This window comes from Drosophila willistoni, chromosome 3R (assembly GCF_018902025.1).
Source record: "Drosophila willistoni isolate 14030-0811.24 chromosome 3R, UCI_dwil_1.1, whole genome shotgun sequence".
NCBI classification, from domain to species: Eukaryota; Metazoa; Arthropoda; class Insecta; order Diptera; family Drosophilidae; genus Drosophila; species Drosophila willistoni.
In genome coordinates, this window is record NC_061086.1 from 15366508 (window position 1) to 15389610 (window position 23103).

At 35.3% G+C, this 23103-nt stretch overlaps 3 protein-coding genes across 7 annotated transcripts; 2 read left to right on the forward strand and 1 right to left on the reverse strand.

Annotated features, from left to right (window-relative positions):
- The first annotated feature begins 3987 nt into the window (after window positions 1-3987).
- Window positions 3988-5673, forward strand: LOC6650098 (elongation of very long chain fatty acids protein 7). Its single transcript, XM_002074014.4, has 3 exons — window positions 3988-4193; window positions 4268-4833; window positions 4896-5673. The coding sequence occupies exons 1-3, from the start codon at window positions 4133-4135 to the stop codon at window positions 5154-5156; spliced, it is 888 nt and encodes a 295-aa protein (XP_002074050.1). The 5' UTR covers window positions 3988-4132; the 3' UTR covers window positions 5157-5673.
- A 2536-nt stretch (window positions 5674-8209) lies between these two features.
- LOC6651039 (elongation of very long chain fatty acids protein 7) lies at window positions 8210-14804 on the reverse strand. 2 transcript variants are annotated; one of them, XM_002074015.3, is made up of 4 exons: window positions 14674-14804; window positions 9723-9790; window positions 9464-9654; window positions 8210-9403 (listed from the first exon to the last, which is right to left on the reverse strand). In XM_002074015.3, the coding sequence occupies exons 2-4, from the start codon at window positions 9778-9780 to the stop codon at window positions 8684-8686; spliced, it is 969 nt and encodes a 322-aa protein (XP_002074051.1). In that variant the 5' UTR covers window positions 9781-9790; window positions 14674-14804; the 3' UTR covers window positions 8210-8683. The 2 variants fall into 2 exon arrangements, with proteins under 2 accessions (XP_002074051.1, XP_046868321.1); XM_047012365.1 differs by lacking the exon at window positions 14674-14804 and adding an exon at window positions 11229-11318.
- A 2952-nt stretch (window positions 14805-17756) lies between these two features.
- On the forward strand, window positions 17757-22192 carry LOC6651040 (adiponectin receptor protein). 4 transcript variants are annotated; one of them, XM_002074016.3, is made up of 7 exons: window positions 17757-17955; window positions 18770-19144; window positions 20348-20446; window positions 20649-21001; window positions 21075-21376; window positions 21439-21518; window positions 21589-22192. In XM_002074016.3, exons 2-7 carry the CDS (start codon window positions 18797-18799, stop codon window positions 21721-21723), a joined length of 1317 nt encoding a protein of 438 aa, XP_002074052.1. In that variant the 5' UTR covers window positions 17757-17955; window positions 18770-18796; the 3' UTR covers window positions 21724-22192. The 4 variants fall into 4 exon arrangements, with proteins under 4 accessions (XP_002074052.1, XP_023036623.1, XP_015032270.1 ...); XM_023180855.2 differs by lacking the exon at window positions 20348-20446; XM_015176784.3 differs by lacking the exons at window positions 17757-17955; window positions 18770-19144 and adding an exon at window positions 19922-20158.
- Window positions 22193-23103: the final 911 nt, after the last annotated feature.

A 23103-nucleotide genomic window follows, 5' to 3' on the forward strand; every position in this document is an offset into this window, starting at 1 on the left:
AAATCGTTTCTATGGTCCATGACATTCACCTAGATTTTTAGTATTCCAATTTTTACTAATATGGTAATTCGCCGTTTATAGTAAGGGGTTTTTTTCTGCTTCTTCTTCTTGTTTGCGATTGTTGTTATGGTTGTTTAAATCGAGCTCAAGTCAAGGTCAAGTTCAACTTGCCGGTGACACAGTTAACCATAAGTTGAACCTCAGATGACCCCAGCCCCATGTTGATGAGACCTGCGATGAACGGTTTTGACTATCTATAAAGCTGATCAATTAACCAAGATCAGCTCCAAAGTCTTGACCCGGAAATGGCATTGAAATGACGCTAGCTAAGATCTTTATGCGGATCATTAGAATCCCTAGGCTTAAAAATGTGTGTTTCTATACAAATGTAACTAATCAGGTTCTGTTGATTTTATTTCCTTGAATTAAATGAATATTAACAGAACTTTACATCCACAATTCTTGTTTATTACATAGATATTGTTAATGTATTTTTGGTTAAACAAGTTGCTTAAAAATTAACATTAAAAATGCCTAAACATTTCGTCTACGCAGCAAACTTGATTTAAATCAAGAGGTCAACGAAATTCTTTAACAACTACGCAAATAAAATCATACAAAACAGTTTAAGAGAGTTCAAACCAAAATGAAAAGAATAAATAATATAAAAAGTGGGTCAAGGTTAGAGATCTTGGCAAATGTTTTAAAATCAAGTGTGAAGAACATAAATCGACTAAAGACTAAGCAAAAATAATTCCAGTTTACGAAGCTTAGATAAATCATTCAACAAATATTTGATTTGTTAACTATTAAAAAGACCTAATGAGGTTCTCAGTCCATTTGCCCTATTTTTAGCCATCAGTTTGGCTTTAGTTAATAACTTTTGGTATTGCAATTGTACTTGATTTATTAGTCCAAAAAATAGAATTTAGATTTCATTATCCACTTCCGTTATAAGTTTTGAGTTTTGTTGCATTTGCAGTCTTAGATTAGCAAATATGATAAAGATATTTAAACAATTAAAAATTCGCATATTCAAATCGTTGAACTAATCATAAATAAGTGGGTTTTGCTAATCATAAACAATCCTAGTTAAGTGGGTTGCTGCTTAGCATTTAACATTAAAGTATTTGTAACTTTTTGATGATTCAAGAAAGAGTAAGCAATTAAAATCCTTTATAACGTATGCAATTCAGTTAACATCTTAAGTATGTATTTATGTATCTCTATTTATAGGTAGGTATGTGTGTGATATTCCATTAATAATTATTAAAAACTATTCAAGTATTATTTATGATTTTTATTGTACCTACAAAACGCTGAAAAAGTAAACGTCAAACCAAATAAAAAAGAAACAAAATGAATTAAAATTCAAGCAACAAATTTACCGGCAACAGCAACAAGCAGAAAGACAGACAGACGGACGGATAAATGGACGGACAGAGCGAAAGACAGTAAGACAAATAGACCGATCGACTGAACGAACGACTGACTGACTATCTGTCTGTCTGTCTGTCTTTTGCTGTCATCGTAATTATCAATAGAAAAACGAGACCAGACGACCAAATCGAACGCAGCTTCCAAACAAATCAAGTTGCGATTCACAAAAGAACCTTTTTGCTTAGCAGCAGCAGCAACAGCAATAGCAGCGACAGCGGCAGCATCGTCGGCAGATGAGCAACAGTAACAAGAACAACAACCAACTGCCAAAATAAAAGTCAGAGATGAGGTGCAAAGGGAGGGAAATATAACCAAAACCAAATTCAGAGACCTATAGTCAAAATTTTTATACATAGCAGCACACAAATCGGGGAAGCAGTTCAGTTCGTATACAAGTCTCGTGGGTAGCGGATGCCAGTAGAGGTCTCTAAAACTTTTTCAAACCAACCAACAAGTAGATAGTATACATTATAATAATATAAGATCTCATAAAGATGAAGAAAAAAACAAAAACAAAAAAACAGTTGTCATCGTGTTAAGCGTTTAAAGTTATTGGTGTTGCTGGTGTACATATTGTTGCTGCTATTGGTGTGGTTGCTGCTGCTGCTGCTGGTGTTGTTGCTGCTGTTGCTGGTGTTGTTGCTGCTGCTTTTGTTGTAAATTAAGTGCACGGCAATCGAAATGATTGCAACAGGTGTCAAAGAGCTGTTGATTTGTCTCTCTGTGTGCGTGAACAATTAGATGAAGACAATCTTAATGATGAATATCATTAAATTGATGACTATCATGGGAAAAAAAAACTGAAATAGAGGAAAGGATTTTCTCAGTTTTGTCTAAATCGAGCACTGAAAACTCCCATTTCCCTAGAAAATAAAATGTGCACACGTGCTAAACTCATTTATTCAAAAGCCATTTGAGAAACAGATTCTCTATAAGAACTTTGAACTTATGCAAATAGTATGCAAATATTGTGATGATTGGTGTGTCAAGGTCAATCAACTTTCAACGAGTTAATTTTTGCCATAGTTTACATCATCATCATCATGATGATCTTTATTGTTGTTGTCAACATCAACATGATTATCAGCGATCCCTTAGGCAATTTGGCAATTGTTGACACAATTTTAGTTTTTCGCTGCTCACCTTTTTTTTTGGTTTTTTGTTTTTGGGTGTAGCCAAGGCCCAAGAAATCTTTATTTAACAAATGACTAACCAAGTGGAAATGTTTTAAATTTGTTTTTTTTCCTTTTTTTATTTCTTCGTAACGATGATGATCAGCCAGACACAACGGCGACGAAATGTGTGACAGTTTTTCAGGTTACCCACAAGAATTCCATAAAATTGAGGCAAGGTCAGAATTTTTGTTAGACCTTTGCAAATTCGAAAACATTTTATTGTTTTTGTGCGTTTAAAGATCTAACAGAAAATCTACAAAGCCCATGAAAAACAAAAGCAACAAAAGAAAAAAAAAACACATTGATAATTTGAAAAACTCGATTCTATGAAATCACATTTTATGCCCAACAAATTTATTTAGCACCTTTTGCTGTTATTTGTCGCCTCATTTTCTGCCCCATTCCATGTTTATTGTTGCAGCTAATAGCAACAACAACAACAACAGCAGCAACAACAACAACAACAACAAGTGCAGGAAATGGCCAATAAGCCATAGCAAACCAGTTGATAGTTTTTTTTTCATCTGTTGGCCAACTCTTGCCCTTCAAAATATTTAAGTTTCTTATTTTTTGTTTTTATAGACTTTCAAGATTTTTTTCAAAAACCTCTCAAGAAGTTGATTCTGTGCATAACCTCGAATAAAGGGGTGAGAAAACAAAAAAATGGCCAATAACAAAAAAATCAATTTTTTAAACTTGACTTTGAACAAATGAAAATTGATTTCCAATTGGGTAAATCGAAAGAGTTATATAAAACTATAGCCAACATTCTGTACATTTCTACAGCAAGGGCATTTTGGTATTTTATTTAATTGTTTTTCTGTTTGTTTTTTTTTCTCGTTGTTGTTGAATGTTGTAATAAGTTTTTCAGTTGGTATATTTGGTACGTTCCACATGTGAGATAGCATCTCTGGGGTCCAGTTGCCAGTTGCTGCTTGTTGGCCACCAATTTACTATGCCAACTATGAGGCAATCCCAAACGAAAACGAAAACACCAAAAAAACCCAACAAAAAAAGAAAGAAATAAAGTGAAGAGAGTCGCTGTGCGTTTGTTTAATTCATAATAATGAATATAATTTACTGTTGCTCTTGCTGTTACATGATAATTTCACAGCATTTCACGGTGACAACAAAAATTTTGAGACGGTCCAGCGACAGTCGGGCAACAACAGCAATGCTAAATAGATATATAGTATATAGTATAGTATAGATAGTTTAATCGTACGTTTAAGCATAACCAGAACTAGTCACCTCATCGTTTCTGGGATTAAATTAACATAATTTTAAATACATCATTTGAACTTGAAACTTGAAATGGAAAAATCAATTCGGTATCCCGGTATCTGCTTCTTTTTTTTCTTTCTCATTCCAGACAATTGGCAAAAACTTGTTCGCTTTGGGCATTTGAGGCAAAATCATCGCAACTGGCGAGCTTAGCAGATTTTTAAATTATTTTTTTGTGTGTCTAAAACCAATTCACCTCACACCCCACAAAATAAAATAAAAACAGTTTAAAAATGGCGGCAGCCAACGCAACACAAACAGATTATTGGAACTTTCTGTTCATTGAATTGGCAGGTGAGTTGGATATCAAAAATCGAATCAAATATGATCAATTTGATTTACTTGAATCTTTTTCTCCCTCGGTACAGATCCTCGTACGAATGATTGGTTCTTAATCAAATCACCATTGCCCCTGCTGACCATTCTGGGTTTCTATTTGTACTTTGTGCTATCATGGGGTCCACGTTTTATGCGTGATCGTAAACCCTTCAAATTGGAACGAACTCTGCTGGTCTATAACTTCTTCCAGGTGGTTCTAAGTGTTTGGATGGTATACGAGGGTGTTGTCATTTGGCAATATTATAGCTGGCGTTGTCAACCCGTCGACTGGTCACGAACACCGAAAGCCTATCGGGAGGCACGTGTGGTCTATGCTTATTACTTGGCCAAAATCACTGAACTCCTTGATACCATATTCTTTGTGCTGCGCAAGAATGATCGTCAGGTGACATTCCTGCATGTCTATCATCATACTGTGATGCCCATGATCAGTTGGGGCACAAGTAAATATTATCCAGGCGGACATGGCACTTTCATTGGCTGGATCAATTCATTTGTGCACATTATTATGTATTCGTATTACTTCCTCTCAGCCTTTGGACCACAAATGCAAAAGTATCTGTGGTGGAAGAAGTACATTACCAATCTGCAGATGGTAAGTCGACAAGCCTCTAGCCCATTTGAATTCCAATTTGTTAAACTTTCTCTCTGTTTTAGATTCAATTCTGTTGCTGTTTCATTCATCAAACTCAATTGCTTTACACCGATTGCGGTTATCCCAGATGGTCGGTCTGCTTCACTTTGCCAAATGCTGTGTTCTTCTATTTCTTGTTTAATGATTTCTATCAAAAGTCATACAAGAAGAAGCAGGAGGCTGCCAAGAAGGCCAAAGCTCTGACAACAGATAATAATAATGAATCCTGTGCCAAGGATCTGAATGCTGCCATCAAGACAATAGAGCAAAAGAAGGCACTGTAAAGAAAAAAAAACAAAAGAAAAACCAATAATCTATTCCATATCCCTTCGTTAATCCTCATCCCACCCATTCCAACTCCCATTCCCTTTCCCAATCACATCCTCCTCCCACTCTCCTAAAACAAAAAAAAAAAATACTCGTACAAAGCGGGGCACATGGGCTTGTCTCTGTGCAACTTTGTTGACTAATTTGTTAAGTAATCCGCCGCCAAAAAAATAAAAACAAAACAAGAATGAGACAATATTTTTGAACAAATGAGGTTTTCGAGCTACATAAAATGTACAGTAAACAGTTGACAGAAAACAAACCAAGAAAAATATTCAAAAAAACCACAAAAAAAAAGATAAAATTACTTTTCGCAGCCATCATCCATCGCTACGTTTGAAGTTCTCTTTGTGTATCGACCATGTGGACACATATGAAAGAAGTTTTATGTTTTTTCTCAGTTAAAAACTGAACTAAGAAGTTAAGCAAACATCAAGGCGAAAAATGAAGTGTTAGTTGTGTAAATAAGTTTAGTAGGTACGCATATATAACTATGTATGTATATTTTCTTTAGATTTTATGTACAAAAATAAAAAAAACAATATTGGTATGTAAAGTAAGCAAAAAAACAAAAACAACGAATAAAACGACAAGAAATTCGAAATACAAATACATTTACAAAATAAATTTAAACCTTTTTTATAAAAAAAAAAAAAAACCAAAACCAAAAATCTATTACAATGAGAATGATTCTTCTTTACTTGCTTTGAATGGGGAACAACGCTTAACCAGTTGGGTTTGGAGGCAAAAAAAATATTATGATATATATTTTAATATACTTTAAATACTTAGGAGATAATTCCCTTACCAAATACTTTAAAAGTAGAGACTGAGTAATTGTAGTTGGAGTGACTCTCTACTCAAACTTGTGTTGCTCTGGCATTAGAAATACTCCATGGCAAAATATTTGTCTTGCCACCCAAATGCCAAGTCTTGCATATGTAAACTGAAACACACATTGTGAATTTGTCTATTTCCAATCAGTTCAAGGGAATTTATGCAGCCACGTTCCTGTTTTCCTCTTTTTATAATGAAATTTGAATATATAATCGTATTGTAATATTCGTTTTGCTAGAGATTCTATCTTCAAGTGCTTAAGATTCTGCTGATTTTATACATATACATGAGTTGAGTTAAACATAATCATTGGTACCATATCTATCTATATGTCTATCAAATATTGTTGCGGAAGTTGTGTTTAAATCAACAACAAGCTCCTTCGCCAAAATAGACAAAAAACCCAGAAAAAAAGGAGAAGAAACAAAGACCGCATACACTTGGAACAAAATGTTCTTTAAAATGTAAGAAAATAAATGAATTTACAATTTTTTGTAAGCTGAAAATAACAAGTTGTATTTCATTCTTTACTTTTGTGTTTATTCTTATGAATGATCCACTTTATTAAATTTGAAAAAAAACTAAATGTCATTGTTGTTTATTCATAAATCTAATCAAGATAAATTATATGGCAATCGAATGGATTTGTTTCAAGATCAAAAGTATTGTAAGAATTCGAATGAATTTCCGTTTTAGATTGTTTTTGTATTTAAAATTTTTCCGAGTGTAGTTAAGAGTTTTAGCTGGGCGTGTCAAGAACTGGTCTTTCAATGTGTGTATAGATCTTTGAGTCGCCATGCAGCATGTCCAGTTCATGAATTTTTTATATAGTTGCAAAATAAAATTATTCAATGTTGTTAACACAATGGCTAGAACCCAATTCAAAAAAACTAAATAGACAAAAGAATGAAATGGCTTGTGGTCCAATCGTCTTGTGATCGTCCGATCATTAGATACTCATTTAAAGGCACCTTGAACACAGAAGCTGTTGAGATAAACACTGGGACGCACATACGCAACGTAGCCTTTCATTGATCAATCAGTCAAAATGAAACGGAACTTGGGCCATATCCGGAAGTGGCAAAAGCATCTTCAAGCGGTGCGGCAACAGTAGCCAATAAGCCGGTTTTGATCTGAATTGACCTTGATCTTGACCACAATACAAATTAAAAAAAAACCCAAAGCAAAATGCAAAACACTTTGGAATATTTTTGGCCAATCTTCGCCAGGGGTCATAAATGCTTAAACTGAATTGATTTCATACCAATTGGTTATGATGAGAAGGACGGAGAGACACACACTCACACACACACACACACACACACACGGCGGAAGTATTTTGTCCTCAATTCAAGTGAAAATTTTAATAATTTTCTACAGCATACAACTAGGCTATGCAAATTTCTATTGCTTGCATTTAGGGGCAATGCCATAAGGAACTAAAGTGAGAGAACTGATCATAAAGGCAATGATCTCTCTAAAAATATCCCACAGCCAGCAGAGCCACGCGAAAGACATTTATTAAGTTTTAGATTCGAATTTTTTAGTCACATTCATATAATAGGAGTTTAACAAGTGACAAAGATTGAACAAAAGTTTCCAAAAATTTGCATATATTGTTGCTTGTTGGCTGTAATAATTAATAATGGATTCCATGTGAATCAATGCCAACGATAAATTGCTCCAAAGAGCGAGAGCATGAGCGAGAGATAGAGAGAGCAAAAAAAAGATCATTAGAATTTTTAATACGTTTGACTGTCCTCGTCGCCATGATGTCTCAAGAAACTTGTTCGAAAAAACAGATGACTAAATGTATATACATAGTATAGGTAATAGCACAATACTAAAATGTTGCATAACTTTTCTTAAATATGTGGCCACACGCTTACCCAGGCATCCCAAGTCCAAGTTCATGGCAAGGGTTAGTCGCGGATCTGAGTATTCGTGAGTGTTTGGCGATTAATAGCCCATTGCAGATCTGAATAAATTTCGGTATAGCGCGTGTCATCATAAATAATGGCATCGCTAACTGGTTTTTCGATATCTCTTGGCTTATATCCAATATTGAAACCCGAATACGAACCCGGCGGCTCAAGATCACAAAAAAACACACCAAACGGTTCGTTATTTCTTCTGGATGGAGTGAAAGAAAAAAAGAAGGCAAGAGTTTTTATTTAATTTTCTTGTTTCATTTTTATTTTTTTTTTCTTTTTGAGAAACGATTTACGGCTGTATTTCTTTAATAAGATTCTTAATACACATGCACATTTTAAAATACAGATATAGATAAAAATACACATACATTCTTAACTCATACATACACATAACTAATACATTCACACTTATCTAACTAACGATTTTTTTTTTGTGGGGTTTTTTGATTTTTTTTGTTTTGGATTATTATCTTCTGCTGTTGCTGCTAATTGGCATAAACATTATACAGGGTGCACACTACAGATACAGATTTCGAAATTTTGTTATTGGTTTTACATTTGTTTTGTTTTTGTTTTTGTTTTCTTTTGATTAAACTAGACTAAAGCCCCGCTCTAAACTAAAAAACTCTATTAGACATATAAAAGTGAATCCCACCAGACCAAATCAAACTACACAGAGAGAAACAATCGACCAACAAATCGGTCTCATTCTCTCAGTCCAGTTTCATGGGCTTCACACTGTTGTTGTTCAGATCGATATAGGACTGTTTGGCTGGCGTTGGCATGCTGAATTGGCTGGACTTGGACTGGATGGGCATGCAACCCATGCCGCCTGCTGCACGTAGAGCCGATTGGGCCAAACTGGTGCCAGTTCCCACAGATCCATTGCTGTCGATGCTCTTTCCCTTTCTGTAGGTCTTGCGGTAGAAATTGCCAAACAGATACAGGAAAATAATCGTATTGCCCACAAAGAAGAATGTCAAAGTTTTTGGCATATTGCATCCCTTGGCACCCACCAGCAACATATAGCCCAAGATGAGGACAAACTGGATCAATTGGATGCTTGTCATGTACTTCTTCCACCACAGATATTTCTGATATTGAGGTCCCATGGCGGCGACCATGTAATAGAAATACATAATGATATGTACGCCCGAATTGAGAATGCCAATGATGACGCCCTGTTCGCCAGGTGCATACTTCAGATAGCCCCAGGAGAACATCACAGTAATGGTATGATGATACACATGCAGGAAGGACACTTGATTGTTCTTCTTACGCAGCACAAAGAATGTCGTGTCCAATAGATCAATGATCTTTGAGAAGAAATAGAACCAGGCTCCCGAATATAAGGCTAAATTCTGTTCACGTGTACGATTGATTTCACATTTCTTTGAAAAGATTGATGCCATCACATTACTTTCACGAATGGACTATAAAAAAGATAATATATTTAGTAAAATTCATTTGAAATTCTTTAAGTATTCACTCACCGTGCGACACATCCAGATGGAGTAGCATACTTGAAAAGCATTATACAGCACCATAATACGTTTCAGATCCTTGGGTTTACGATTTTTCATATATTCGGGACCAATTTTCAATACAAATGCCAAATAGACTAGAACCACTGTCACCACAGGAGCTGGTGAACTCATCAGAAACCAGCTATCGACTGTCTCATCTAAATAAATAAGTATTTAGAGAATACGTTATAGACATATAGACAATTAAATTGCTTTAATTACTTACCCACACCCGTGGCTAGGCCCGAGATGCGTTCGTTAAATATTTTCATATAGGTCGTCATTTTTAACTAACTGCAAAACAAAAACAATAATTATAGTAATTAAAAAAACTCTTTTTTTTTTTAGAAATTTTCGGTAAAAAACATCGAAAATTCAGAGCTTGACGTTCGTCCGCACACGGCGTTGCCAAAATATTGAATGAAAAAAAATCAGAAAAAAAAATGGGAAAAATATTCTAAAGCGCTGCTTAGACAAGCCCAGCACGTTCAAGTTGTTCCGAGACCCAAGCCAAGAGGCTCAGAGTAGCAACAACTTAAGTCAAGTTGCTGCTTCTGCTTTTGCCTGGTTTTTTCGCTTATAGAAGCCAGCCAGTTGATTATGCTCTGGCATATTCCGGCGTGAGTTGCATAGGAATGTGCCGACAAATGTACGCCAAACGATTTATTAATGAAAGCAACAATTGAGAAGAAAAAGCATATTAACTTATCAACCTCAAAATGCTTCCTTCAATATGCAAAAAGCGGGACGAGGCACAAGCCCAAATTGAATGATGAATGACGACAGCAAAACAGGTAAAACTATTCAAAACTGGAGACAAAGCCAAGTTAAGACAACGCGATTGCAAATGCGACTGCGACTGCGTTCGCTTTTACGTTTGCCTATGGCTATGGCCATAATGCTATTACTTTTGCTACTGTCAATGTCAGGTGCAGCCTCTAGAGAAACAGCAACAAGTCGAAACAAAAAATGGCTATCAAAAAATCAATAAAGATGACTGAGAATTGAGTATTTAAGATTCTTAGTTAGTTTTGTTGCCACGATCAAGACCGCAAGTCAATGGCTTGGAAACCTGAAAAGAGTCAAGAATTCTATCCATGTGTGAGTGTGTGTGTGTATGGGTGTCTTCAAGGCTTTATTTGAATTTCTTGCCTTGGCACTAAAGTTAGACCAACTTTGGCATTCATCTTGTATTCACACCAGTGCTGGCAATTTAGCATTTTTTGTTGTTTTTACAAAAGCTAGAAATAGAATTTTTATCACACTCACAATCACAGAGGCAAGGAGAGTTTATTCTATTTATTATTTCTGAAAACCAAAAAAAAAAAATGTGGCAAAAACATTTTTTTATAAATCGTTAAGATATAGAATACTAAATAGTTACAAGAAACAAAATCTCAATGGATGACAGATCGTAAAGAAGAAGAACTAAAGCAGGCACTGTTTCACACACACACACACACATGGCATAAAATTCTTAACATTTACATAGCAACTTTGGTTTTTATTTGTTGTTCATTTGATTATTGAAATTTATTGTTATTTAAATTGCATACGGAACATCATCAACATAATTAGTTGTTGTCTTTAAAGCCGACCAAGTGAAGACAGAGCAAGAGATGAGACTGATGTTGAGAGGGGTAAGGGAAGTTGATATTATATTTCGACTGTGTAAATGTTTAATAAAAATCCATTTATTTTTCAATTAGAATCTTGTTTTAAACCAACTGACCTGGACAAACTGATTATTTTAAAAACCGGAACTTGCTTGAAGAAACGTCTAGAATTGTGTGTGTTTTTTATTGTTTCTAGTTTTTATATATACTTATTTAGTGTCTATATCAAAACAAATTAAATTAGAATATGCTCTGAATTAAATATCAAATACACATACACACTATGAGAGATACACAACTAAACTTTTTTAGGGGAATTTTTTTTGTGATTTTGTCAAAACTTGACTCAACATGAAAGTCATAACCTACTTGAAATTTTGCTTTCAATTCAAATACAAATAAAAGTGAGTATAAGAACTGATTTTGCTGTTGTTTAATAATTCACAGGGCTCACATGGCGTATCATTAATATTGAAGTGGCCAAACACCTGTCACTAATTGGTCCCCCAACGACTGTTCGTCAGCTACTGAGACAGAAATCTGTGTTGGTTGTCAGGGTTATGATGGGAGCCCAGGGAATGCGATCTCTCTTTTATATATATGTATGTACATATATGTATATTTGGTATATACAGATACATATTTGGTTTCTCCCCCGCCCGAAACACAATTTGTATGCAAAACACTTGGCACCTAGTCACAAAATGACACTGGTGACAGGAAGAGTGAGCTGTGCGGCATTATCACGACCAAAAAAGTGTGACGCCAATCGAAGTCAGTTCTGGGTTATTGTTGTTGTTGTTGTCAGTTGTCAGTTCCATTGACTGATTTCAATCACCTCTCAAGCCCCTTAAGTCCAAGTAGTATTAAGCATTTCTCTTTGTCTGCTACACATTTTGTTTAATTTGTAATCCAAAGGCCAACAAGCCGGCCAGACAGACAAACTGCCTGGGCACATGTAAGTGTGAAGCTATGCGAAATAGCTCTTCCGCCTGATCTTGTATGCCCTGCTAATGAATCCAAGTCGGCCGATCGATCCAACGATTACGCATTAACAAAGTTATCTATGTATGTGTATGTATATATGTATATATATATACTGTATGCATAATTGATTTTGCGAATTTTGTACTCACAATCAGAAGAACATCGAACATCCTAATTGAAATTGAAATTAAAATTTTACCCCTATCTATCTCTATCTCTCTCTCTCTCTCTCTTTCTTTCTGAACATGAAAATGAATATGGTATTGCCATTATTATTCTTGTTTCCTTATCGTTTTATCATTATGTTTTATTTTTGTTTTGTTTTTTGTTTAGTTGTTTGTCTGTCTGTGTTTTGTGTTTTCTTAAATTGTTAATGACTAATCTTATATTTATATCAATGCAGACTAAAGCCAAAAGCGGAAAGCCACCCAAAAGGCGTTAATTTCATATTAAATTCCAAAATCTACAAAAATAAAAACTTTTAAAATTGCTCAAATTGCCACTAATTTGAAATTACTGCCGAAGGTCGCCGAAAGGGGGCATTACTCTTCACTCTACTATACACATACATACATACATAGATATGTGGAAACATTTTATATATATATATATATGTATTTGCATATATGTATGTATGTATGCACATATATAAGTAAGTCCAACTATGCCTTTAATGTTATTAATGAGCTACCAACAATGATTGCTTATTGTCCATTTACTGCTAACATTTGCACTTGCATAATTGCAATGGGTAAATATAATTACACAAATTTGTTTCTGAATTTTGTCACCAAACACTATTCTTAGGTGTGTCTTCTATGTCTATGTCTGTGTGTGTATGTGTGTGTGTCTCACAGTAAGATTTCGCCTAAATTCCCAGTTTTTCCCTGTCTGGGGCGGATGTTTTCTATGGACATACAATGGAATTGATCATAAGTTACTTTTTTTCACACGCTAAAAGTAACTTGAGAGATATGTGATATCTTTATACACTGAAAGAAATTGTTTGTTTTAATTAACACATTTTTTTTGTTTTATTTACAAACCTAGATGACGATTTTCTCACAGTGTAGTGAAGCGAAAATAATTACTTGCCATATAAATCAGTAAACATTATTTTTTTTACGTTTTTGTTTGTGTTTGTGCTACTTTTCAGGGTATAACGATTCAATTCTAAAGGCATGACAAATATCATCCAAAGGATGGGATCATTAAAAGTCATTTTAATTTTTGCAAACACTTCTTAAGAAGCTAAACAGATTCTAAATGGATAGTTGAAGAAGGGGCTTTTAGGTGTGTTTCTACATTTTTCATTTCTAGATTTATAAACATTGAAATTGATTTGTAAGTTTAGTTTACTAAAAAGAGTTTTCAATTGGAAATAATATTTAGAGATATTCATTAAACATTTTTATATACGATAAAGGTAATGTCGAATTTCCATCATTTTTTGAATTCTTTCAGTATCTAATTACTTATCTAGAGAAGAGCATCACCTAGAACGAATATGAATATGAGTTCCCACTTGAGTTTTCTCATTATTTAAAAGTGATTTAAGTGAGAGAGAGACGTGGGGGGCAAGGAGAAAGGGAATTGGAGGAGGTGGGTGGGAATGGGCTGCAATGGGTTAATCACTTGGTTTTTTAAGTTATACGTGTGTCAAGTGCATATGTTTAATTTTTTATGATTTCATGCTTGCTTGGCGCACAAAATTAATAGTTTATGCCAGGCAGACAAAGTTAAACAAAAAAAAAAAAGAAAAACGTAAGCAAAAAGCGCGTTGTGCTTAGTCTTAGCCCTCGTCTTGGTCTTGCGGCATGTTTTTTTTTTCTTGGTTTTTTGGAGTCTGACAGTCTGACATTCTTTAATTACTTTGTAAATATTTGCAACGTTAATTGGGTTTTTTCTTCTTTTTTGGCTGTCTTCACTTGAACTGTAACGGATGCGTTTGGTTTTGGGTTTTGGTGTGAAAGACTGTTTATTTTTGGTTTTTGGCCAAAGCCATGGGAAGGGATGGGACCAATATTGATTTCTATGAATTATCAAAGTGTTAAAGCTGCTGTTGCTGTTGCTGCTGCAAGTGGTGGGCGAAATGGGCGTGGCCATTGGCAATGCAGGTGCAATTGATTACAAGTTCAAATCGTTTAGTTTTGGCCAACTCAATGTTGTCAGCGACTTTGGCCTTGGTCTGACTGGCTAAAATTGCAGCTCCTCAAGCAAGTCTTGTTTAATTTTTCATTTAATTTTGCTGTTGTTGTTGTTGTTTTTTTTTCATTCATTTTCATTTAAATCTATGTATGTGCAATGCATTGGGTTAAGGTCAACGAGAAAAGCTCAGACAGAAGCACAAAATAAACTTCAACTTAGCCAAGAATCCAGTTTGCTGCTGTTGCTGCTGTTGCTGCGGTTAGTTGCAATTTTTTTTGTCTTTATTGTTGCAAATCACGAGATGCAACAATTTGAGAACATTTGGTGCTTGAGCTTGGTAAGAAACATTAGAATTCTTCTCCTCTTAGTGCTAACACTTTCACGAGTTTTTTATTGATTTTGAATAAGAATAATTCACTTCCGTACCTGATTTTAATTTGTAACACACACAAACGGCACAGCACGGCGCACACACACACGTTACACGCACTCGAACACACACAAACACACAATTACACACAACTCTGGCTAGGAGATGATTCGGCGGACCGTCTCAACTGCGGCAAATGCCAAGAAGACACTAATATGGAGTTCTATCCGTTCAGCTGTATAAATAAACAAAATGAACACAAAACGCTCTGCGGTCCGGCCATGTTGCTGACGTCGCTGCCTCAGTCGCTGTCGTTAATGTGTTGTTCGTGTGGCTGTTGCTGTTGCCGCTGCTGCTGCTATTGCTGGCGTTGCTTTTGGCAGCGTCGCGACGCTGTCCGGGCGGGATTTGGACTTGGCCAATTTCAAAGTGTGTTTTTTGTTTTAGCCATATCTTTCAGCTTTTCGATGCAAGTCAAAGTTGTCTTAATGGCCAATTTGAGTTAACTTAGTTTCCAATTCTGTCTTCTCTTTATTTTTATTTTTTTCTTCATTTTAATGTTAACCCTAAACTGGAACTTTTGTCCAACCAAAAGTCTTTGCAGGGTCACATGGACAGGGTTTTTTCGTTAACGAATTGCGTCAATGGGAAAAATGTTTAATTTTAATTAATTTCCCTTTTATCCTTTGTTGATACTGACTCATTTTGATAGTAATAACAAAAATCCGTCGAAACAAGGCGAAAGACCTTATATCTACTCTGAAATGCCTGTTGATAGTTTAGCTACCTAGTTAAATGCTGTTGAACAAATTAAAAACCTGTATGAATCACACTTAAAGCCCTATAAAAAATGAAAATTATACTTAATGTACAACGTAAATTTAGTATAATAGAATAATTTTAAAATGCACCTTTACTATAAGCACAATCGAGAAGCGAATAAAAATGGATACAATTTAACCCAAAAACCCATCTAGAGGTTAATTCATTTTGTGGTAAGGTCAAGTTTGAAGCAATTAAGGCTTATGTAGGTACATATATCTTTGTATGTATGTATGTATGAAAAAAAGAAAGCAAAACTTATAATGCCAGCCGATTATTTTGTTGTTAATTTTCTATTTTCGATTTTGCAATATTTTGGTCTTATTTGAACAAGTTTATTAACCCTTGGTAAATTTGCACAAAATGTACAATAACAATAAAAAGTACAATTTATTTCCCGGTTTATTAATACCCTGACTTTTTTATTAGCACTATAAAACTTGTCATAAATAAAGTACAAAATATGATTATTTTTACATAGATTTACTTGGAACGAAAGTCTGATGTTGATACTAGAAAATTTATTTTATAATTCTTAAAAATTGTAATTGTTTAAACGGTGGAAATTAACAGAAAAAAAACTTAAGAAAATAGCTTCAATCTCGTGTTTTATGGCTCATTAGAAGCAGTAAAACTTTGAATTAGATATTAAGCTTAATGTTCTACTTATTAAACTCTATTCCCTTGCAAACTTGTTGCCTTAACTAATTTACCCCATTTCTTGTTTATTTTGCCAAAAGTATAAGCCAAATAAAAACACATAAAGCATTTGTCTAGCCAAGCCGCAAATTGGCATCAAATTAACTGCTACCTAATTGATTTATTATCGCTGTCACGTCAAAATACAATTGAATCTTTTTGAAATGACAACAGTTTGAGTTTTCACTCCACTTCACTTTACGCTTCTTCCTGGCCCAGATCCAGACACAGACTGAAACGAACTGCAATCTCGTTTCTTACGCAAAGATTGTCATTTAACACAGATTTAAGTTTATGGGAAATTCGGGTACAAAGGTCGAAAAGAGGAAGGGAGGTTTACATTTTTTTGCACAATTGTGAAATGTAAAAGGTCCAACTATAAATTTTGGTTGAACAATTGTTGTTGATAAATAATTTTCTTCCGGGTTTAATTTGAAAACGGTTTCGCATTAATAAAAACGTGTTTTAAAAATAGATGAAAAAGAAAAAAATGAGACTATTTTGCATTTTGCGTTATCGAATGACTGGCTTAGTTGACTCTGCATTGATTATTGTTGTGTCTCTTTTGTATCGTTGAAGACCCTGAACTTCAGACTTGGACCATGCCGGTTGATTAGATTTAACGATATATTTCAACGTATACCGCTAGCGAAGAAGAATTTAGTAAATTTTAGATCCTTGGCCAAGTTTCTAGGTGAAGTTATCAGAATGGTGTAGAGCAGTTAAGTGATGACCATTGATCATGGCCTGGTTTAGTTATATTCGTTTATGAAATTTATATATATACTTGTATGTATAAGCCGGCGTTGTTTCGCTTGAAGTGTTAATGTTTTAACAATGCCACTTGTATCAGCAGCTCATTTATTTACTTAGAAAGTTGTCAATTGGTTGTAAAAATTTACTAAATAATTACCGATTATGAAATGTTGTAAAAACTTTAAGGCAATGTCCACTCACATTGTATGACCCTCTTGACACTCAAATGAGTCAATTGGTTGTAAAAAAAAAAGAAAAAACTTTTAGATAATTGCCATTATTATCTTTGGTATTTGATCTTCTTGACGTTCATAATAGTCATGCATTGTTGGTTTTAATATAAACGATGGCTCTTTTCTTTTTTTGAATAGTTATTTGGTATCGAAAACATGTGTTATTTTACTTTCATGGAGATTTTAGTACTTAATTGCCAAAAGATGGTCCTTTATAGAAATTTTCGCAACCTTAAATGTCTAGTTTCCGCCAAGTCATAAAAATTTAATTAAGATTTTATAATACATTGTGTTTTAGACTTTTAAATGACTTTTCCAAGAAAATAGATATAAATTTGATTTATTGCCAACCTTTGCCCAAATTGAACACAAAAGCTGTTGCTAAAGGTAGTTATTTTTTAACCACTGAACTCCATATAATTGAAAACAATAGAATAATTGAAATAAAAATAATTTTTAGTGCCTTAATCTTAACTGTAGAAAATTTGATTTGGTTAAACCGTTACATTGTTGAAGACCGCCACTGTCGGTGCTGTTAACCGCAACTCTGTTATGTTAATTAAAATTTATCGATATTTTGCAGCTATCGATGAACCATCGATTGCTGTATTATCGTTTATTGGCCAATACAGTGTTGCCGGATCGTTGTAGGAGAAAACATATGAAAATATAATTCGTATTAACTTAATTTATTGGACTTGACAAAAAATAAAAACAATTCACATCAAGTCCGTATTGCTACGTATACTGCAGTTTGGGTGCATCAAGGCCTGGAACTGCCAATCAAAGAGATTATATACTAGTTTGCATTAAAACTTTTATTTCAAAGTAAGTAATGTAGTCCCAAAAGTCTATTGAAGTGAATGTGAAAAATTAATAACTCAACGTTAAGTAAAGTTGAAGTATTCGAGTTCTTGACTTTCATTTACACGTGGCCTTGCACCCGAATTCTGAATGACACTCAACTTGGTTTATCAATGAAATATTACTTTAACTGGCAATTGCGCATATGCATCATCAACGGTCACCACCATCCATCCATCAGCTCCCTCCACCACCTGCCTGCATCAGCGCCATTAGTGCTCCACTTAGCAACGCTTTGCCTGCCCCTCAAACTCTTATGTAAAACTTTAATTGTCAAAGTACTTGGGTTAGCTTGTTGCTTGTTCCTGTTTGTTGTGGCAGTCAACTTGCCAAATATAATAAAAAACACACACTGACACATGCATATCCAAATGTGTAGTATTTATGTGTGTAGTTAGGGATACAAAGTTCAATTCGATACATCAGGGGCGGACTAAGGCATACAATAAAAAATTAATGACTAATTCTCCAACCTATTATATAGACCATGTATGTTGATAAGACGAGGCAATGATTTTGCCTATTGGCAAATTACTTGCATGGGCCAAGACCTTAGCATTCCTTAGAATATTCACTTATTCTTAGGGCTTCAGATTCCGTCCCTGCACACATTAATTACTGGATTTTGCCGCTGCCATAAAGTAATATAAACATTTATAACACTCACATATCGGGTTTTGAACAAGTTAAGAACTGTTTACGTCTCAACTGAGCATTTTTGTTCAAATTTAATAAAATTATATATGTAAATTATTGTTTTTTTGTTTGTTGTTTGCAGTTAAGAACTTTTTGATAAGTAATTGTCATGGATTCGGCCACGAATCTGTTGGAGCGCAATCTCTCCGCTAGTGACTTAAATGTCGTTGGCCTGGATGGGGAACCCACCATCAATTTGGATTCCTCGAATCCATCCTCGGTGGAGATAGTGACAGCTACAACTGCCACATTGCATGGCAGTGATGATGCCACCGAAGAGGATATTTTTGAGGAGGTGAAAATGATTTTGCGCAAACGACGAGGCTGGGGATTAGAGGACTCGCTTAGTGCCAACGACCTAGATTTGCTGGAATATGATGATGAGCTTGGCGAGGAGGATGATGCTGGATGCCCGCTGCCCTCAACACCTGAGGACACACAACTTATTGAGGCTGAGGTGAGATTTATGTGAAAATTCTGGAAATCATTTGGGGGAGCAAGCGCAAAATTTATTTGCGCAGGCAAACGTGCATTGGCTCCATTATCAACGCGTTGATTGACCCAATAGCGTGCGGTTATCGTCGCATTTCACAGACATTTGAATGTCGTGCTCAAATGCCACACTTATCAGATACATATACGTATATGTGTATATGTGTTCACTCACACAATTCAAACAAACAATTCACATGTGTATATATTAACAGGTGCAGCGTCGTTGTACCTAGATTGGAATTACTATTTGTTGCACCCTCTGAGCTTATAGTGTGCCATATCTGATAGAAACCCTTTATGACCTTGTAATGTATTGGTTCTGTCTCTATCTATTTAAGCAACATATTGAAGGGATAGCGATAATTCAAGGTATCCCCTCATAAATCATTAGCTTTCTTAGTTGTCAGTTACGTTTAGTTATCTCTTTAAACTCAATGCGTAAACCAATGTGAATTTCACTTTAAGCGTTGGTCCTTGTATATCTGTCACTTGCTTTTGCTTTCATCAACTAATTGTGCGTACAGTTTGTCATAAACTTAGACGTCTCGTCGGCTTTTGAGGTCAGCTGGGGATTACCGAACCCGGAGGTTTGTCTCAATCCCCTCTTTTGGCATTTACTGTTGCAATTTTCTAAGCAGAAATCAACAAGTACTCGACGTCAGATGTGTCACTGATAACTGGAAAAAAAAAACGACGGCTAACTGAACAGTTTCGGGCAAACTCTTATCTTATCACACAAGTCGTCGTGTTCGCTTTGTGTCTTGTTCCGCCAACGGGCAATAACAAAAATACGAAATGGAATACTTGGTTTCATGCTAATTGTTGCCACTAAGTAGGCGTCTGGCAAAAGATTCAAAGTTCGTACGTTTGCCGTTAGGAAAAATACGTTTTATTTTACTTTTGGATGAATCTCCGTTAGCAATTCAAGATGCCGGACACCACGACGAAAGAAGGATCTCCAGAAGTTGTTTTAAGTGTAAGCCTTTGGCATACAAAGGATCAAGATAATATCGAATCCTATAAAAATGTATCAAATGAAGATATAATCGAGTCACAAGCATGCGAAAAAGACGTTAGTCCAGCTTAATTTTAGTTTTACCGCCTAAATGTGTAAATCCGGTTTGAAATTCTATAATTTTTCTTATCAATTTTTCCATCCAAATAGATGACGGAAGTGCTGAAGGCTGGTGTACTCTCCGACGAGATCGATTTGGGAGCACTGGCACACAATGCCGCCGAACAAGCTGAGGAGTTCGTCCGTAAGGTAAGGCATGGAGAAAGCAAGTTGGAATTGAGTTTCATTTCATATATCGAATTGTTGCATTTATAACTACATACAATAAAGGCTGATCAGTTCATCGAAAAAGTTGGTTTCAATTACGCACACAGCCTATTCCGCAGCATATCATTACCTTGCATGCAAGAGTTAATAACAAATTTCTAATACTAATTTGTTTATTTTTCAGGTCTGGGAAGCTAGCTGGAAGGTTTGTCATTATAAGAATCTGCCCAAATGGTTGCAGGACAACGATTTCCTGCATCGTGGCCACCGCCCACCGTTGCCCTCATTTCGCGCTTGCTTCAAATCCATATTCCGTTTGCATACGGAAACCGGCAACATCTGGACACATCTGCTCGGCTGCATTGCCTTCATTGGCGTGGGATTGTACTTTGTTTCGCGACCATCTATCGAAATACAAGCTCAGGAAAAGATCGTATTTGGCGCATTCTTTATGGGGGCCATTATCTGTTTAGGATTCTCATTCGCTTTTCACACACTAAGCTGTCACTCGGTAGAGATTGGAAGACTGTTCTCAAAGTAAGTGAATGTTAAAATTTCATCATATATTTCTTACATAATATTTACTCTAAATGTATTCCTACCCACACAGACTAGATTATTGTGGCATTGCGCTGCTTATCATGGGCTCCTTTGTGCCTTGGCTATATTATGGCTTCTATTGTCATTTTCAACCGAAGGTTATATATCTCTCAGTGGTTTGTGTGCTGGGCGTTCTCTCCATTGTTGTCTCTCTATGGGATAAGTTCTCGGAGCCGGGGCTACGTCCATTGCGTGCTGGGGTATTCATGAGCTTTGGCCTGTCTGGAGTTATTCCAGCAGTGCACTACAGCATCATGGAGGGTTGGTTTAGTCAGATTAGTCGTGCCAGCTTGGGCTGGCTGATTCTAATGGGTAAGCTGAACAATTGTTTGCATATTTCTTGTACCAAGTGTCTAAAAACTTATTTATTTCAGGTCTTTTGTACATAACGGGCGCCTTGCTGTATGCTTTACGTGTGCCCGAACGTTGGTTCCCTGGAAAGTTTGACATTTGGGTAAGTCTGGATTTACCAGATTAAAGAGTTAACTCTTGTAATTGTTTGGTCTCTTGGTTTTTTTTTGCAGTTTCAATCGCATCAACTGTTCCACGTGCTTGTCATTGCTGCTGCCTTTGTGCATTATCATGGCATTACCGAGATGGCCATGTATCGTGTCATGTATAGCGAATGTACTGTTCCCACTGAGCCGATAACCTTCTAGAAGCTGCTGTTGATACCAAGGATACAATCATATTTATATAAACACCCACACACATACTCCTCAGAGACACACTTAATATTCACCCACACACACACACACCATACCGCACACACACACACACACACACACACATTCAAGCATACACATAAAAGAACAATTTGTCGATTTAGCGCAGTTTTACAATGCAACCATTTTTAGCGTGTTTGGTGAGCATTTGTACCTTGTTATACGAATTATAGATATATACCAACTCTCCTATCATATTCAAATTGTGCCCAAAAAGAAAAAGATCCACAAATTTCATAGCTAAACAAAAAAGAAAGAAATCAATTAATTGTCGAATTAAATCTTTAGTAGCTATATTAAAAAGTATGTAGAAATATTTATGGAATTCCATTTATTAATTTTGTTTATTACATTATCATTTACATTATCGTTTTAGTTCAATAAACATTGGGTAGTACAGAAATGTTTGGCCAATTTGCAATCCATTCCTGGACATAAGAATTTTAAACATAAATCACTTGAAAGTGATTTGCGCTCAGGTTTTACGATTACTCTAAACAAAAAACAAAAAAAACCTAGACAGGCAATTTATTTATATACTTAAGTTGTGCAAATTAGACAACAACAATTTGGCATTAGTATTTTAATAATATTTAGAATCGGTTGTTTATTGAGGTCTGGACTATAACTCATTTATTTTGAATACATTAACACTTACACCACACAAACCCGTAGCCGTCACTGACCTTGGAATCTACGATAATATCTTACCATATGCATTATACATAATTGTCGATCTGTCAACAAAAAGAAAAAAAAACAAAAAAAAAAGAAAACAAAAGCAAAAAACGATCATTTTGAGTAAATCAAAATAATAAAACACGAAAAGACTTCAAAAAGCAAACCCGTTTCTATTGCATGCATCTAGCTAAACGCACCAATGAATCGCCAATAATGAAATATTTACATCATATAACTCGGGAATGAAAACGTAAGCAGCAGTTCTTAATTTCGTTTGCAATTATTATTGACTTAGTCAACAAAAAATTATTAATGATTCTTAAACTGATCTCCAGTTGAGAGACTTTTGCACGATTTTAAATCTAAATACGCTCGCCAAAGCCTCAAGTTTTTAGGGTGTTTAAAGTTCGACCAAGTCGTTCAGTGGGCAAATCGTTTTTATAATTGTGCAATAATTTTGATTGCCATTAACCTAATGCTCGTCTTTCGGATCATTAGAAAGAATTGCGGTTACTAGTTTAGTCTGATCTCTAATCTTCGATTGTTGTCTGAGGATGGAATAGAAAAAAAAAAGAAGAAACTAACAAACGCTACGTTTGGTTTTTTACTGGTGATGACTGGGCGAATTCGGCT